The sequence below is a fragment of the Fringilla coelebs genome, assembly GCF_963513975.1.
Source record: "Fringilla coelebs genome assembly, chromosome: Z".
Taxonomy (NCBI): Eukaryota; Metazoa; Chordata; class Aves; order Passeriformes; family Fringillidae; genus Fringilla; species Fringilla coelebs.
The window spans coordinates 16,501,813-16,519,282 of NC_140031.1; the positions used below are offsets into that span (position 1 = coordinate 16,501,813).

Genomic DNA, 17,470 nt, shown 5'->3' on the forward strand with positions numbered 1-17,470 from the left:
CGTGTTTCTTCTCTTCTTACGGCGAGAGAGGTGGCTGCGTAGCACACCCAGCTCACTCCTGCCCTACTGGGACAGGGGCTGGCCGGCGGCAGACACTTAATTAATTATGAACCGGGAGATGTCCCTTTAAGGTCTGCTGCGCTCTCCGAGAGTTTAGTGGGGGAGATTTGGCTTTATTTGTACATCCTAACGCTGGGCTAATTCAAAGGAGAGGTTTCCAAAACTCAGAGACCTTTAGGGGGTGGGTGAGGGGGAAACTGTGTGCGGTGGGAGGAAGCTAAACTCTCCTTAAACGCGAAGAAGCAACGTAAAGACTGGATAACAAACAGGAAATGCCTAACTCGGCTGCGAGGCGGACGGGCGGTGCAGAGCGCTGAGCTCCACCGGCAGCGCAGCTCAGCCGGGCGCGCCGGCGGCAGGACCGCTCCCGCCACCCCTGCCCTCCGCCCGGGCTCCCGGCCCCCGGCTCGCAGGAGCCCAGGCATGGCTGCCTCCTACTGGATGCTGACAGGTGAGTAAAGCCCTGTTTCTGCCTTGCTTTGAAGACTCGGGTCCCTAAAGCAGCCCAGCTGCTGGCGGGAAGAGGGTGAAGCTGGTAGGGTCTGCCACCCAAGGGACGGCGCCCTCCCGCCCAGATCCCTGGCCAGGGAGTGCCCTTCCCAGAGCGGCCCTCCAGCCGCAGGCGGTGAGGAAGCTCCTCGTTTTGCTTCTCTCTGGGAACTTTAATTCCTAAACCAATTTCAGAATCTGCGGGCAAGGAAGGGGTGGTTGCTACATGAGGATGAATGACTGAGAAGGCATAGTGTAATTGAATCTGGCTTGGAAGAAACAAATTTATTTGATTTTGTTGGTTTGGTTTTTGGTCGGCTGTGGAGGCTTTTTTTAATTAGGGTAGTTTATTTCCTTTCCTCTGTTTGGCTTTCAGACTTCTGACTGGTAAAAGGGAAGTGAGGAAGCACTCACTCACTTCAGAAAGATGAGTTCATCCGTAGATGGAATATGTAATATTTCCTTTTAGGGGTTCATTGATTGTCAGTGACTTACTTGCTTTCCTAGAAAATAGAATGCAGCAAGTAACAATGTCCCTAGCTAGTCAGTCTGTAGCAACATTTTGGATCTGAAATCAGGGGATTCCTAGAAGTGGGAAAGAAGCTAAGGCAATGCTGGGATTCATGTGCTTGGAAACTTGGACATTGAACTCCACAGCAGCTCTTGCACAGGCAAGGAGCACACAGCAAACCTGAAGCAGTTCCTCTCTGAAACAGGGGAAGAAATCAATTTCATAAGAATTGTCCAAATGCAGGCAGCAGCAAGTGGGGAAAAGGCAAAACTAGAGTTTTCCCCTCTTCTCTCTGTGCTTATTGTGCAAGACAGAAACTGGATAGATACTGGACAGATACTGGAAATTCTGAAAATCTGAATATAGGATTTTGGCATGCCATATTTAGTTGTTGTTCTTAACTGTCTTCATTCTTGTTACAGTGACAAACTCCAAAACATGCTTCTGTTTGTGTTCCTTCAAAGAAGGACACTTTGTAAAGCAGCAACAATTTAGTGTGCCATGCCACAACTTCCCTTCAGAGCTGCAGAGTTACCACTGCTAATGCTGACAGATAATGAATTTATCAGTAATGAAAAAAAGATTTACTGTCAGATAGGAAAACATTTCAAGTCTCATCTGGATTTGCCAGGTGATGACTTTTTTGGTGGTGGTGTCATGGGGGTTTCTTTTTTAAAAGATCGGTGGGAAAGAGAATAGACTTAGAAATAAGAGAAGGCATTACCAGGTAAAGGATTCAAGTTGTCTCTGGTAAATCAGGGAAGCAGTCCTACATAAACAAGTCAAAATATCATAAAAATATAGATAAGGGGTTTTGTTCACAAAGAGAAATATAGTGACATTAAAAAATAATTTTAAAATCAATTACACTTTGTTCTCCCTTTAAAGAAAAAAGCAGCAAATAATCTGGCACATCCTAGCAGACAAAAAGAATCTAGAGTAAAGGAGGCACCTAGAGATGTTATGTACATTTGTGTATTTATATTGATTTTTGTTCTTTTTTTTTTAATTTGGCTTGTTTTGATGAGACCTCTGAGAATCTTGACCACAGAAAATATGACGTGCAAATAGACTGATGTGCACAGAGCATTGAGAAGCCTGACAAGGGCTGAGTAAAATGATCTATGGCAAAAGACTGAATTAGTCAGGCTTGTCTATCTAGTAGAAAAAAAACTAAGGGCAAAATATTGAACATTTCAGATATATCTGTTTATCCAAATATTATTGCTGAGGATATTATTCCAGATGTCAATGTTTCTTTGTTTTGTGAGAGCACTCAGTCATGACTTTCCAGATCACATGTATTGGTTTCCAAAGGTATTGACGAATACTTGGTTCTCCAAATCCAACAAAGGACAAAAGAAAATCAACATAAATGACTATGCATAAATCTTAGGAAATATTCAGAAGAATTTTCTTACTCTTCAGATAAAGAATTGCTAGGTTACCAAAAAAAGCCCACCCCTTTCTCTTTCACCAGGACTTTTGATAAAGTTGGATGAAAGCTATAAGGGATGGTCAAGTTTACTTCCACTGGCCTCTATGTAAGTGGTTTGACTAGGGATCTGCTGAAGTTTTCCCCAGCCCTACATTTTAACAGCTAAGGAATGAAGAAGTCAGTTTAAAGGGTTCCATTACCTTTAAAAGCTTCTTCACTTAACAGTGTTATGCAAAACCTGTTCCCTCCTGAACTTCTCTCTTTATTTATGATGGTCTTGCTGTACTCATCTTTATAACAGAAAAGATAAAGGTAAATAGATAAAGACAGAATGGTATGCAGAAAATGAAGTGGTCTTTGTTCAGTGTCTCTAGAGGCAGGACAGCCACAGGACAAAGACAGAGCATGAAAAGAGATGTTTTCCCAAGTTTCCCTCTCCATCTGTCTCTTTTATCTTCCTCTGCTCTTACAACAATAATGTCCAACATTTCTTAGCAGACTCTCCCCTACATCAGAGATTCCTTCCCATTAGTTTTTCTTATCCAGATTGTAAGCATGTTTGCATGAATTCTAGCTAAAATGGCTATAATATGGCCACTTTAGATGGGGCTTCCTATGAAAATGACCTCTTCTTGTCTAAAATCTGTACATAACGCATCTTCATAAAGTAGTTGACCAAGAATTGAAGATATAGGGAACTGTGTCTCAAAAATTTTCAAAATAAAAACCTTAGATAACCATCATGGCTCTAAAACCCCTAAGAATATATGCTATCACCATTTTCCTTTCATCTTGCGTTGTACTTAAAAAGGTCCAGAAATGGGTGTAAAATTGCTGCAATTATTAATATTGATAAAATTGTATTTACAGAGCAATTTATTGCAAGAACTCGTAGGTCCTACACATAGTCTCAATCTTTTGCCAAGGCAGGAACAGGCTATTCAATTTTTAACTCTTATGTTAAAACTGTATGAAGAGTTAAAATCACCCGCTTGTTTTGGCTCTACCATGATCAAATTCATCTCCCTCCCTGTCATTAGCAAAATTAGAATGAACTTAGAAATTTCTACAGTTCTTAATTTTTTTGAGATGTTTTCCTTCTACTGCTCATACTCTGACATACTCAAACAAATAATAATATCCTATATTTACTTTCTTACCAGAGTAGGCAAAACATCATCTCTAGTAAGTATTTTCCTTTATAAATTGACAATGGTCCTGCTGATAGTGGGTAAATTCATTGAAGTTTACATTTGCCACTAAATATTTGTGGATCACTGCTCACAACTCTATAAAATCTTACAGCTTGCTGTTTGAGAAAATATCAAATATCAAAATGTCTCTTTCTACAACAGTCAATTGAATATTTTGAGCGGCAACTTTGTTTCAAAGTTGGTCTTTCTTCTTTGGTTGCAGTTTTGTTTGTTTGTTGTGAGTTTTTGCTTTTGGGGTGTGTGAGCTGGGCCATGTATATGCACATATGTGCGTTATTGTGGGGTTTTTTAATGCAGCAAGTTACCTATTTTCCTGAATTGAATGTTTATTTCCTACTGGATGATACTGGATGCCAGCTTGCAACCTTCATCTAGAACATACTATATCTCCAGGGATGTGAGGCTGCTTGTAAAAATTTGACTGGCATGAACAAGCACAGAAAAGTTTGTAAATACACTGTTGTAAAAGAATAAAAAGTTAGAAATACATTTAAATGTGGAAGTTAAATATGCACCACAGCTATTTTTTTGTGAAAGAATACCATGAGGTCAACCTTTGGAATTTTACAGTTGCAAAGAACATAATGAAGAAAATTTGCCATAAATTCACCATTCAGCATTTATATAGATAAGTGAAAGGAACTCTGAGAGTAAAGTTGAATGCACACTCTCTCCTAAAGAAAAGCTGAATTCAGAAGTTCTCTGAATCTGTTTTTGCATTAAAATGTTAATGCAAAATTATTAGTATGTACAAGTTAAACAAACAGTTACTCACACATGTGCTTATGTTGTATTCCCTTGGGTGGTCCTGCTTGATCCTGTAAAACTATTCATGCTAACAGAGTAAGGCATGTGTACTCACAGGAAGAGAGTCTGAGGTCTGATAAATAAATCCTATTATGTAATATCTGATAAAGTTGTTTTTACACCAGTATCAAGCTTAGGAAAAAGGAATGCACATTACTGGGTCAGATCTGAGTTCACTGTCCTGTCACAACTGACTACAGCTAGATACTTCAGAGAAATTTATAGGTACACCATGATGGGAGATATGGGATTATTTTTGCTCACAGTAGCCTTGTATCTCATCAAATTCTTGACTCCAAAGCCTTTCCAAGTCAGCAAATTCCATAACCACAGTGAGCTGCTTTTTTATTTAAAAAAATAGCTAGTAGAAACCAGAAACTTCCTTGTGACCACCTTCTCATCTGAAAGAAGATGCCGTCATGCTTTTCTATTACTAGATCGAGTGTGTAATCATTTCAAACTTATCTGTTGCAATTACTCTAACCCACTTAGCATGGCACATTAGTGTGCCTACCTTCTCAACCTATTTTTATTTAATCATTTCACATGCAAGCATTTTCTTCTATTCTTCATTCTTTCCCTTGTTCTAAATTTGCAACATTCATTCTTAAATGGAGTTTTTAGTGTTGTACGCCGTTTCAAAAATAAGCTACAGAACTAGAATTATAGATTTTAAGGGGTTGGAATGGACATTAAAGACCATCTAGTTCCAACCCACACATGCCCTCTAGACAATTCCCAGCTTTCTCAAGGCCTAGTCCAATGAGAACCAAGGTTGGGGAAACCACAACCTCCCTGGGCAACCAGGGGTTAGGCACTATTCTCGTGTGTAACCAGCCACAAAGAAAAATTCCTTCCTGTTATGTAACTTAAATTTCCCCTCTTTCAGTTTGTACCCATTATTTATTGTCTTGTCACTACAGTTCCTGATGAAGAATCCCTCTCCAGCCTCCCTCTTCCCTGTCAGATACTGGAAGACTGCTATGAGAAGGTCTCACATAACCTTCTCTTCTTCTCCAATATTCCTCCCTTCTTGTATAGTGATGAAATTTTTCATTATTTCCGGCTTGCTAAATTCGTTTAGGCTGTAAATTCAGCTGTGTAGTGATGGTTCAGGTCCATTTTCTTTGCAATATCATGTGTTTAAGCAAGGCATCTTATATCTCCACGTGAACATCCAGCTTCGTTTGAAACGTGCTTATCTGCCTCTTTAGCATGTCAGAACTGGAAGGAAGCCGGCCAAGGTTCAGTACTGGCTGAAGTGTAACTTGCAAATTTAACCAAAACCTTTTAAACAGGCATTCAGTTTAAGAGCAGCGTCCAAGAAACAGGTCAGGTTCCGATGCCGCCTGCGCCTGCTTTCATTTCCATGGGCGAGGCCGCCTTGCTCCGCCTCAGGCAGGCGGCGGCTGCTGGGGGTGGCACCGCGGTCCCCTGGCTTCTCGGCGTCGCTGAACCACGGGACTCTCGCCTCTTTGCCATCTGTGCCTCTAAGTTTCCACAACTGCTTGGCTTTGTCCGTTCAGTTTTGGTTTGGTTTTCTCCTCTCGTGTTTTGAAACGTGCGGCACGCTGTTAGGAAACTTCGGGAGTTTGGACCGCCGCTGTGAAGCGCTGGAGGGGAATGACGAACGGGGGGACGCCCCCGCTCCCGGCGAGGCAGCAGCCGACTTCCAGGGCTCGCAGCACCCGGCAGCAGCACGGCCGCTTCCCAGTGCCCCGCCCTCACACCGCCCCGGCACTTTTCCTTCCGCAGGATGATGAGGGAGACTCGGGACGTGCCGCCAGGTTACCCGCGCGCGGCGCCCCACGCATGCGCTGTGCCTGCGGTGACCGAGCCGGGCGGGGCGGGGCGCGCCCCGGCGGCGCCTCGGGAGAGAGTGGGCTCTGTGCGCATGCGCCGCGGGGCGGCGAGGGACGCTGCGCGTGCGCGTTGGGGCCGGCGGCGGGCGCGCGGAGGAGCGCGGGTAGAGGGGGCTCCGGGAAGGCCGCTCGTGTGTCCGTCCGTCCGGCCGGCCGGGAGTGTGCGGTCTCGCCGGCTCCGGCCCTCAGCTCTGCCGCCGCGGCACAGCGGGAGTGACCAGGATGAAGCTGGTGAGGAAGGACCTGGAGAAGGATAATGCGGGGCAGGTGACGCTGATCCCCGAGGAGCCTGAGGACATGTGGCACACCTACAACCTGCTGCAGGTGGGTGACAGCCTGCGCGCCTCCACCATCCGCAAGGTTCAGACCGAGTCGTCCACGGGCAGCGTGGGCAGCAACCGCATCCGCACCACCCTCACCCTCTGCGTGGAGACGATCGACTTCGACTCGCAGGCTTGCCAGCTGCGGGTCAAGGGCACGAACATCCAAGAGAACGAGTATGTGAAGATGGGCGCCTACCACACCATCGAGCTGGAGCCCAACCGTCAGTTCACCCTGGCGAAGAAGCAGTGGGACAGCGTGGTGCTGGAGCGCATCGAGCAGGCCTGCGACCCGGCCTGGAGCGCCGATGTGGCGGCCGTGGTCATGCAGGAGGGCTTGGCTCACGTCTGCCTGGTCACCCCGAGCATGACGCTTACTCGTGCCAAGGTGGAGGTGAACATCCCCCGCAAGCGGAAAGGGAACTGCAGTCAGCACGACCGGGCGCTGGAGAGGTTTTACGAACAGGTGGTGCAAGCCATCCAGAGGCATATCAACTTTGAGGTGGTGAAGTGTGTACTGGTGGCTAGCCCAGGCTTCGTGCGGGAGCAGTTTTGTGACTACATGTTCCAGCAGGCAGTCAAGACTGACAACAAACTTCTGCTGGAGAACAGGTCCAAGTTCCTACAGGTAAGGATTTAAGCAGTTTCCAGAGTGGGTAAAAATAGGCTTGAGAGTCGTTTGTGACAGTAAAAGGTAGTTACATGGGAAATAAGTCATTAAAAAATAAATTTCTAACTGAGCATTCATGAGGAAATTATTCTCATGCCTCCCAAAGCATAAAGGAGTTAAGCATCATACAAGGATGGTTCCTACCTAACATACCTTAATGTGGAGTAGAGAAATTTCAAACTCCCTGTAAAAGCATATTTACTCTTCAATTAAGTGTGAAGTCAAGCTGGAAAATACTTAGCACTGTTACTTTGTCATACTGTATAGCCTGCATGTTTAATAACAACTTTCAAAAGATGTTTTTTTAAAAGTACCTCGATAGGCTGTAGGTTAGTTAATTTTGTATTACCACAGTTAACTAGAATTTTGTTGTTAGTTTTGTACTACATAGTTAAAGGCTGTGCTTTTTTCCCTGTTTCTTAGTCATCTCTGCTTGAGTGGGGGGGGGGTTTGGCCTTATACTGAAATAGTCATATTCAAAGCCTAAAATAGGTTTTCATAAGGATGCTTTTATTATTTTTAGGTTGAGGGATAGTGAAGTGAGTCCCAGTGCTTAATGGTCCCAGTACTTAGGATACCCAGTGCACTGAGAACCCTCCTTTTCCATGTGTAACAAAGTGGTAAGATAGAGAAGTTTTGATGTACTTCACAGCTTTGCAACCATAATAATTGCACAGATTTGATGCTTTTACACTATACACCTGCAGTGTAGAGGACCCTTCTTTTTCTTGAATGCTTTAAAAAAGAGGCTTAGTCTTAGATTTTAGTTTCTTGGTAGTTTCAAGAAGCCTTACCTTGGGAGCTGTTGAGCTCGTATATTTAATCCAGTCTTTGAATAAGAGAGAGGCAGTTTTCTTGCTTGAAGGGCAGTTTAAAGGATTTGGTATAGGCTTTGGGTTGCAGGAGAGATTCAGAAAAAAATCATGTGTGTTTCAAAGAGATAAGTTCCCCAAATAATTACCAAGGTTAATGCTACGTATCATAAAGTTTGTGATTGGTTAATCGAGAGGATGGTCCTTTTTTCTCAAAAACACCAAACCTTTGACTTTGTTTTCACTCTAGGTCCACTCTTCCTCGGGACATAAATACGCACTGAAGGAAGCACTCTGCGACCCAGCTGTAACTAGCCGTCTTTCTGACACTAAGGCAGCTGGTGAGGTCAAAGCCTTAGATGACTTCTATAAAATGCTGCAGCATGAACCTGACCGGGCTTTTTATGGCCTGAAGCATGTGGAGAAGGCCAATGAAGCCATGGCCATTGACACCCTGCTGATCAGTGATGAGCTTTTTCGGCACCAGGATGTGGCTACACGTGCCCGATATGTTAAATTGGTAGATAGCGTACGGGAGAACATGGGCACAGTACGCATTTTCTCCAGCCTCCATGTGTCTGGAGAGCAGCTGGGCCAGCTAACAGGGGTGGCAGCTATCCTGCGCTTTCCTGTTGCTGAGCTCTCTGACCAGGAAGATGAATCTAGCTCTGAGGAGGATTGATAACAGTGACTTCATTCCACAGTTTCTTTTCTGTGTCATGCTGAAATGACATTAAAGGTCATCCTGACCTGAGTACTGTGTGCAGATGTACCATGACATATAATTAAAACCTTTTAATAGTAAATATATACTTACATATCTATAGCTTTACTCAGCACACTACTTGATATCTAATGTATGGTAATAATTATTGGTATATTGTGCTGAGCTGACTGTTTTGCACTTCCGGACCACCAGCAGTACAAGAAACTAATTTGGCTCCCCAGTGCTGCTCAGTCTGCATGTTAAGGCAGACTGCCAACTTTGTGAAATATATAGGAAAAAATAGTAAACTAACTGGGAAAAATTCAGGTTAGGCTATTTCTGTTCAGACGCTTGAAAAGAGTATTATGAAACAAATGTAAACTTTTTGGGAGGCCTGTCAAAACTGTGCTTGATCTTCATAGGAGCTCCTTGTTCTTCGTAAGGTGTGTCAAAGGAATTGGGTCAGTATCAACTCTTAGGGTTTTGTGTGGTGATGTCAGTGTAACCACTTAAATATTTCTGTGAAACACTTGAAGCAGTCTTTCAGCAACAAGACCCTTTAAGTTAACCATTTCTTCGCTAACAGGGTAGTAGATGCAGGACGAATGGTGCACCCATTTAGTAATCTTTTTCAATGCTGTTACCCTGGGGGATTGTCCTGAAGACTAACAAGGTGCCATTGACTGTATTCTGCTAAATTGGCATTATTTAGCACCCATTTCTGAGAAAGTATAGGAAAAAACTTTAAAAATCAGGACTTTAGTTTCCACAATGAGTCTTTTGATAGCAAATAGTTTAGGTAACTTCATAATCTGCTATTCTGTTTGCATATCTCTTTAAAAACATACCTAAACGGTGATACAGAAATAAAGATGACAAAATTATAAATCAAACTTCAGCTTAAGATAGTGGAAACTGTAAAAGTGAAAATTACCTTTTCAATTATTTGATCAGCTCAAAGTACTGAGAGCCAAAAAGTTTTCTTTCTTCACTAGGCCATCTTAGGTTGAGGAAACAAAAACTGCTTTCAGATTCAGACATAACCTGTGGTTGTATTGTTTCAAACCCAGGTTTGATGATGTGGCTTGTGTGTGTAAATAGGCATTCCATATTTAAATGTGATGCAAGGTGAGAACAGGAACCACAGAAGAATTCTGTAATATATAAAGTGTTGTAAGAGTGGAACATTAAAAAATAACACTACCAGAACTCCTAGTCTGGGTAGAATAGTTTTAGGAAAACATTTTTAAAGTTATGTTCAAGGATGCCTATCCTCTGCATTTAGTACTATCTATTGGTAGCTGAAGCACCAATCTAAACTTCTTGATAGAGAAGTATTTTTGAACTAAAGCTATCTCCCCTCTTCTACATCATCCACACAGTCTTAAGAAATTCTTGAAAGGAACTTGTATTAGAGCTGTAGCACCTCAGTTCTTCTTTTGTTGAAGACAAACAAGCCTATTGAGACACTTATTTAAAGTCAACTTACACAGAAATTATGTTATTTGGGCTTTACATTTTTGTCTTGAATGGCGTTGGGTGCCACAAATCACAGGATGCTCAGGTGGCCTTTGTTTAGCAATTAAGACTGCTTAAATTAATTTATTTTTTTTAATTTGCCTAAGTTTATGATACACTTTTTACCTAGAAAGCACCTTGATTCTTGTTATATCTAATTTAATGTTAAAAACAGGAAGCAGAAGAAATTGACCAGGAAATATTAATTATAGGCAGCAAATTAGAGCCTTAAATAAACTCATATCAAAACAAGTCATTCATTTCTCCAAGCTTTTATAGCATACAATGGTATAGTAGTATATTCCCTTTTTCTAAGTTATGCCAGTTTGTTGCAGCTGTACACAAATGACGTATTCTAATTTGCAGTGCACCAGAAATTTTTAGTTTTTCTCAACCAACTCTCTGAGAGACAAATCATCATTGTTCTTTAGTTGTGGGATGGATTGCTATTTTGTCAGACCAGATTGGTTCCAATTATTCCATTGTAAGCCAGAAGTTGTGAAGAGTTTTTGCTGAGTACTGCATAATTACAATGGTGGTTTTGTGTTTTGTGTCTGCAGTTACCATCAAGGAAAAGAAGTGGCCATTTTGTTGCATTTTTGTTTCATCTGCTAAAAAAATGTAATGATAGTGATTCTTTGAATTATTTACACTTAGAATTAAAATTCTGCCTTGATTATATTTTGTGTAATTTTCTTTTTTTTTTTTTTAAATAGCTATTGCTATAATGTTATGTCTCTGAAAGAAATACTCCTGGAACTGCCCAAAGAAGTATGGAAGGGTGGGATTTTTTTTTTTTTGGTAGGCATTTTTGTTGTAAAATAAATATGCAATCACTATGTATACAAATGCATCCTGTTTCAGGAAACAGCTTAAGGGCTTGGTATTGAAAATGGGCTGTGTTCAGTGCTTGACCTGGCCAATTTCCAGGGTTGCTAGTGTCTTCCATGTTTCAAGGAATTTTGAATAGTTGAAAAGTCCATACTGACAAACTTGCTTGCTCAATGCAGACTTTAGTTTGTGTGTATAGATAACACTTGCACAGAAGAGGCATGCTATCAGCCTATCAAGGGAGTGAGTGCTATAGCAATTGGAATTTTTTTTTTCTGTCTATTGTTTGGAACTAAACTAAAAACTGTATTTTGAAGTGTCTCCATTTAGTTTAGGATTATATTCTGGCATAATTCTGTGAATTAATAGTGTGGTCTAGTTTCCAGTTTTTTTCTGTTCAAAATTAATGAAGACACATTATAGGACTCCCTGAAGCTTGTTCCATTTGGTAGGAAGAAAGCTTTAAAAAGTATGAAATTAGATTGATAATGAACCCTGCTGTGCTAGACAGTGATTCAAATAAATTTATTCAGTTATTCTTTTGCGTCTGTAGCAAATTTGTATTTTGGAACAGGCCTGTTTGGAACAGTCTGTTAGTTTTGTCACCTTGGCATTTAAATCCACTTATCATATATGTTTTTTGTGGTTGTTAATCAGCTAAAGCTTGGTGCAAAATGCAATGTCACCACCAGCTAGAGACTAAAATAATCCTACTGATTACAAGACAAAATAAAAGATAAATCCTTCAGTAAAACTGTAAAGCATTTAACGGTATTTGACTACGGAATTCCTCATCTCCCTCCTCCTGTCTTTACCCTCACATAAGTAAAATGCTAGTAATAAATGATCTTTGGACCAGCAATGCAACAAGAGCCCATAGCTCTTCAGTTGAGTTTGTGATGGGACTAGACATAATGTTTTTAAAGCTATGTAAATGTCTGAATTTCCATTTGCAACTGTTCTCTCACAGGTTAAGTAGCTCTGAATTCTAAAACTAATTTACGCTCTGAAAATTTCTTGCAAGTTCTGTGCTGCTGACCTTGGTTTGCCTTGTTCAGTGAAGGTATATTATAATTCAGTTCTTAATGGACTGGTGGATCACTTGAGCCTCTCAAATTTCTTTATGGAAGCTGGATTATAGGTCTAGAAAAATGTACTCATATGTATGCCTATTTTAGATCACCCAGTTCATTCACTTTCCTCTGGGATTTTCATAGCTCTCTTTTTAAAGAAAAGAAGCCTGTTTCGTAAAGGAATAGACACAAAGTTTTGCAGGAAAAACCCCCATATTGTCAGAATGTGTTACTTAAAGCCATATTTCTACAGTGTGTAGTCTATTGATTCTACAAAAGAATTCTACAAAAGCAATTTTTAAAATACAAAGCAGCAATTAGAAGGTCTACAATTAAGGAATCCTTGTTTATAACCTAAAATCAGAATCCCTACAGGAGACATAATAACAAAAAAAAAAAAAAGAAAAAAAAAAAAAAAAGGAATGACTTGAGAAAAGTACTTAGATACTTTTTAGATAGGCAGAATTTAAGACTTTTTTTTTTCCTTGCATCGGTTGCTTTAATCTGAAGATTTCTCAGTTCTGACTTGATTCAGCAGATAGTGGGGAGAGAGTGGCAGAGTGGCATGGCAGTAGATAATTTTCCAGTATCTGTCTTTCTCCTGTAATGGCCACAAATTGGTTTTAGGGTTCATTCAGATTTTGTGTGGGAAAGAAGTATTTTGATATTTCATTATTCTGCAAATTTAAGGTTAAGAAAATGCCTAGCCATTTGGTCTTGTGATAATTATTCTTAATTCAGGCTCCGACAGAGATTGAGCCTGGGCTTTTTCAGCAGTGGAAAGAGTAAACACAGGCTGTGAAGCCTCTTGTGTGACAGTTGCCCAAAGACTTGCTGAATACGTGTAATGTTTAGTCCTGCCACATATTTTATGCTTGACTCAAATAGGGCATTGACTTGGATTTGAGGGTGGCTGCTTGCATGATACAGAATCTAGAGGAAAGACATGTCTTCAGTCTAACAAACTGCATATCCGTTGTCAACTTGTGAACTTGACTGTTTTTGACATTCTCTGTAGGCTTTCTTGTGAAAAAAATTTACTCCTTAGGTGTCTTAGCCTAAAATAAAGTGTGAGGAAAAGGTTTCTGAAATCATAGTTGTTTTTTCTGTTGCCTAAAAATAATTCTTACTTTTGTCCCACTTGAGAGCTGTATAAGAAACAGTGCGGGGAGTGGTATCAGAGCAGCCCTTCTTTCCAAGTCAGTGTCTTCTGGGAAATGCAACATGAAGCAGCAACTTTCAAGCCCTGCCAGGTCTTGTCAGCTTTTTGCTATATCAGTCTTTAATTTATTGCCCTCTTTTTGGGAAATGCTACATTCACCGCTAATGTAATTGCTGTCATGCTACTCTAATAATTACTTAGAAGTCAAATCAGAGCTGATCATGAATCCTCTGGCAAAGCAGCTATTCCATTAAAGAACGTTAATTAGTTGAAACCAGTCCTCCTTTTTAGGAATGTACATACCAGATGTGATGGGAAGTGTTTTCTCTGGTCCAGAATGGAATTTCTAGTCAAAGCCAAGCCTGGAATAGCGAAGAAAGAGTGTAAGGGGTTTAAGAAGTCAAATGGAACAGAAGATTCAAAGCTTAAAGCCATCTTCTCTTTCACAGTGAATGCTAGGCTAAGGTGCTAGCTAACACTAGTTAAAGGTAGTCCCTTTCCCTTTTCTGTCATTATCATTGGTAAGTACAACTTCCACACTGAGCAAATAGATATTCTTATATCTTGTCTGAGATACCTAAATCACAGCTGGCTCAGGCATGATGTCTGAAAGGATGAGGGAGGCAATTTTCAGATTTCTGGTCCAAATGTGAAAGGAAAATAATTGAAAACTAGGATTGTTCCTACCAAACACATTTCTATCTGTAGTCTTTGCAGAAAAAAAGCCTTGAATAGTGTTCCATGTTTCAAAAAGATTTTGGACCTGATGGCTACCAGCAAATCTGCTTTTGAAGATGGGCAGATTCTTTCCCATGCAGTACTTTTTGTCTGATTAGAACAAATACTTTTAGCACACTTTTTAGTGAAAGGTTTTGTATGTGAAGACGTGTGTATGTATTCAGTAAGAGAAAAAGCTAACTTGACTCGGCTTGTAATTGCTTTGATAGCTGCAGAATTGGCTCAGGACGCAGGGTTGATAATTATCTTCAAGACTGGAAGATTTGTTTACTGTAGGAGGAACTTGGTAGCAAATGATAAATTCAGGAAGTCTGACAGTTTTTAAATGCTCGTGGACATTTCCTTTAATGGTTTCTGAAGCTCTGAAAGCTACAGCAGGTTTCTTCAGCATGCTGGAGAAAATTGCATTTTCTTTAACCTGCATGGTTCAAGTGTTTTAGATAAATAGTTTTGTTTAGGTGTGAGAGAAGTTAAATTAATTGCATTTGTTTATCTTGCCCAAACAGGTACCATAAGACTACTTCCATTTGGTATATGGGATATGGTGTATCCCATATAATTTATTCCTCTCCTGTGTGGAAATTTCTGTTCTGATAGGTTGTCTAAGAGAAGCTGAAATGGACTTTGCAGAAACAGTGCTGGGTGAACACTGGCAGTCTGCCAGGACAGTCAAGTCTCCTGGGACACTGGCTGCCCTCGCTGAAAAGCTGTATGTAGGAGCTACTGGGACAGCAGTGGTGAAAGGCAGAAAAAGAGCAGCTGTCTCCTGAGAGAGCTGTTCCAAGTTCCAGAGCTGTGAGGAAAGATGAAAAGCTGTGGTTTAATGGAAAACATGAGATGGTGTTTTGGGTATGTGACTTCTTCCCCAAAGGGAGACGCAGTGAATGTTTGAAATATCTGAACTCAGTTCTAACAACTCATGCTCGGCTGAGGGTAAGATGCCAGCTGATGTGATTAAGCTCTGTGTGTGTGTCTGGGGGAGAGGAGCTTTGAGCCTGAGACAGACTCTAGAGATATTGAGACCTTGCTAATCCTCTCACTGTGGAGTAATTTCCAGCCACCCTCCTATTGCTGTATCTGACGCTTGTGAAAGACTGTCTTTGTTTTCCTTTCATACCTGTCTGAAAACCACCTTCTTTTACAAAAATACTGCTTTGTGAAACAAACACCTCACTGTGTTGTGTTGGCAGTCTGTGTGATAAGCAAAGGAAAAATTTCTAGTCAGACATTAAAAAAAACTCAAACCAAGAGAAGCTGATTGAAATAAACCTTACAGACGAGAAGCTGATTGAAATAAACCTTACAGACTTTTTGAGAGAGTACCTTGTGAGACGAAAAAGAGAAAGACAGATGAAACCATGAAATAAACCTTACAGACTTTTTGAGAGAGTACCTTGTGAGAAGAAAAAGAAAGACAGATGAAACCATATGTAACAAGGTTTGTTGGTGGTTTTTAACAGTTTTCAGGTCATTTCAGCTGAGATAAAAGACTGCTAAGTCAAATCAGTCAATTGACAGGCTTTTAAATCTTTTCTCAAAAAAGCCCCAGAAATCAGTTGTTAAAACTCTATTAGTACACAGTCAAGCATTGTGTTCTTGGTAAATTATGACCACCTAAGCTGTTTCAAGCTGTCTGCATTTGTTTTATCCAAGTGTAGATTTGCATGGTCCTGTTTATTGCTCTTATGAGATAAAGTATTTTGTTATGAACAAAGACAATGCTCTTAAGAGATAAAGTACTTTGTTATGAACAAAGAGAAGTGTTTAGAAAAAACAAAATTAATGTTGACAACTGTGAGTCCAGCCTTTCGTAATTTTGAAGACTTGTCTTTCTTTTCTAAACAGGTAATAGAAATTTATAACTGATGTGGGTTTTTTTGGAAAGAGTGTGGAAATTGTCACTGAAAAAATGCTTAGGGCTTTAGGCAGTGGTAATTTGAATTTGAGCTTTTTTGTTTATTTCTAGAATATTTTTAAAGCTACTTTGTTCCCTACTTTAAGCACTTTTATTTTGACATAAGGACTGGCAAGAAATAAATGTATGTTAGAGAGCAGAACGTTCCTACTGCTGAAAAAATGAGAAGTTGGAACAGCCTAGCCTTCCAGTCAGAAAAAGTCAGAGCAAAAGGTCACTTTTACATGGAATTTGTTTGCCCTGAGAAATGTGATGTAGTTATCAGCAACAGATAGGAATCAATTCTGTACCCATGCTTGGAAGAGAGGCAGAGCACTTGCTGGTTTTATTTCATCAGAGCGTTGTGTTGCCCTGTTTGTATCTGTTCAACTCTTAGCACATATGCTCACACTGCACCTCAGCAATCGCAGCAGATTTCACCATAACACTGACCTCCTGTGAGACAGGCATTAGCTGTCTGAGCTAATGATGCAAAAATTCTTAGATTAGGTACCTGATAAGGGCTTAATGAGAACTTTCCTTTCCATCTCTGCCAGTTAGATGTCTGCCAGGAGCTGTAAAGGCTATTAAAAAATATTTTTTGGGTGTTTTATTTGTAAACAGGCATTAGACTGAAGTCATTGATCATTAAGTGTGTTACCTGTAGAAAGCATGTTTTCTCCAGTAATTCTGAAGTGAGCAGCTATGAGTTAGTCCTCTGCATTTATCAGCACAGCTTGGTTAAGTCTGTTCCTTACAAAGGCAACTGCGGTATCCCATAAAAAAGCAACTGTGTTATCCAAAGGGCAGTAGACCAAAAAGAACAAAAAGACCTCAGCATCAGCACTGCTGTGCTGCCTCATAGCTGGGCAGGAAGGAAAAGCTGGAAGTGATCTGCCAGACTCTGCCGCTGAAACTATAGTTGAGGTGCTCCTTGCCTAAGACTGATGTTGAATCTGTGGTAAGGTAGCACATACATGCAACAGTAGTATTGTGAGATATAAGTTGGTGGCACAAGGTTTATTTGTACCTTTTTAGGAGGTCCTTTTTTTAAGACTTGCAGATCCTGTTCCCTTTAGAAGACTTAATCACTTTTAAATTACCTCAAAACTGATCTTAGTTTTGCAAACTTCAATTCAGCTTCGACAATTTCCTCACTATTAAACTTCCATGGTAGTTCTGTGAGGGTGATGCAGATGTTTGAAAGAAAGAGTAACAGGTCCTTTATGGAACTCCTGGTATCACAAGGATACTTTCAGAATAGGCCTGGTCCAGATAGATATCTTTAAAATCATGGGTGTACTTCAGTGTTGTGGGTGGGAAATGAAAGTTATTAGTGCCAGTAATTCATGTAGAAAACTCTAT

The 17,470-nt window shown here is 40.6% G+C and overlaps 2 protein-coding genes across 2 annotated transcripts in view; both read left to right on the forward strand.

Annotated features, from left to right (window-relative positions):
* The first annotated feature begins 267 nt into the window (after nucleotides 1-267).
* The window catches only part of ITGA1 (integrin subunit alpha 1), a 73,806-nt gene continuing 56,603 nt past the window's right edge, over nucleotides 268-17,470 (forward strand). Inside the window, exon 1 of the mRNA XM_084225708.1 lies at nucleotides 268-511. Coding sequence (XP_084081834.1) covers nucleotides 484-511 — 28 coding nt within the window. The 5' untranslated portion in view covers nucleotides 268-483. The remainder of the gene's footprint in view (nucleotides 512-17,470) is intronic.
* Nucleotides 6,421-12,874, forward strand: PELO (pelota mRNA surveillance and ribosome rescue factor). Its single transcript, XM_084225709.1, has 2 exons — nucleotides 6,421-7,329; nucleotides 8,434-12,874. Exons 1-2 carry the CDS (start codon nucleotides 6,604-6,606, stop codon nucleotides 8,863-8,865), a joined length of 1,158 nt encoding a protein of 385 aa, XP_084081835.1. The 5' UTR covers nucleotides 6,421-6,603; the 3' UTR covers nucleotides 8,866-12,874.

Excerpts from the sequence above, each read along its gene's own strand:
- PELO (XM_084225709.1), top strand. The coding sequence starts at position 6,604 with ATGAAGCTGGTGAGGAAGGACCTGGAGAAGGATAATGCGGGGCAGGTG. Across the intron at positions 7,330-8,433 it reads ACAGGTCCAAGTTCCTACAG|GTCCACTCTTCCTCGGGACA; the intron begins GTAAGGATTTAA and ends TTTTCACTCTAG.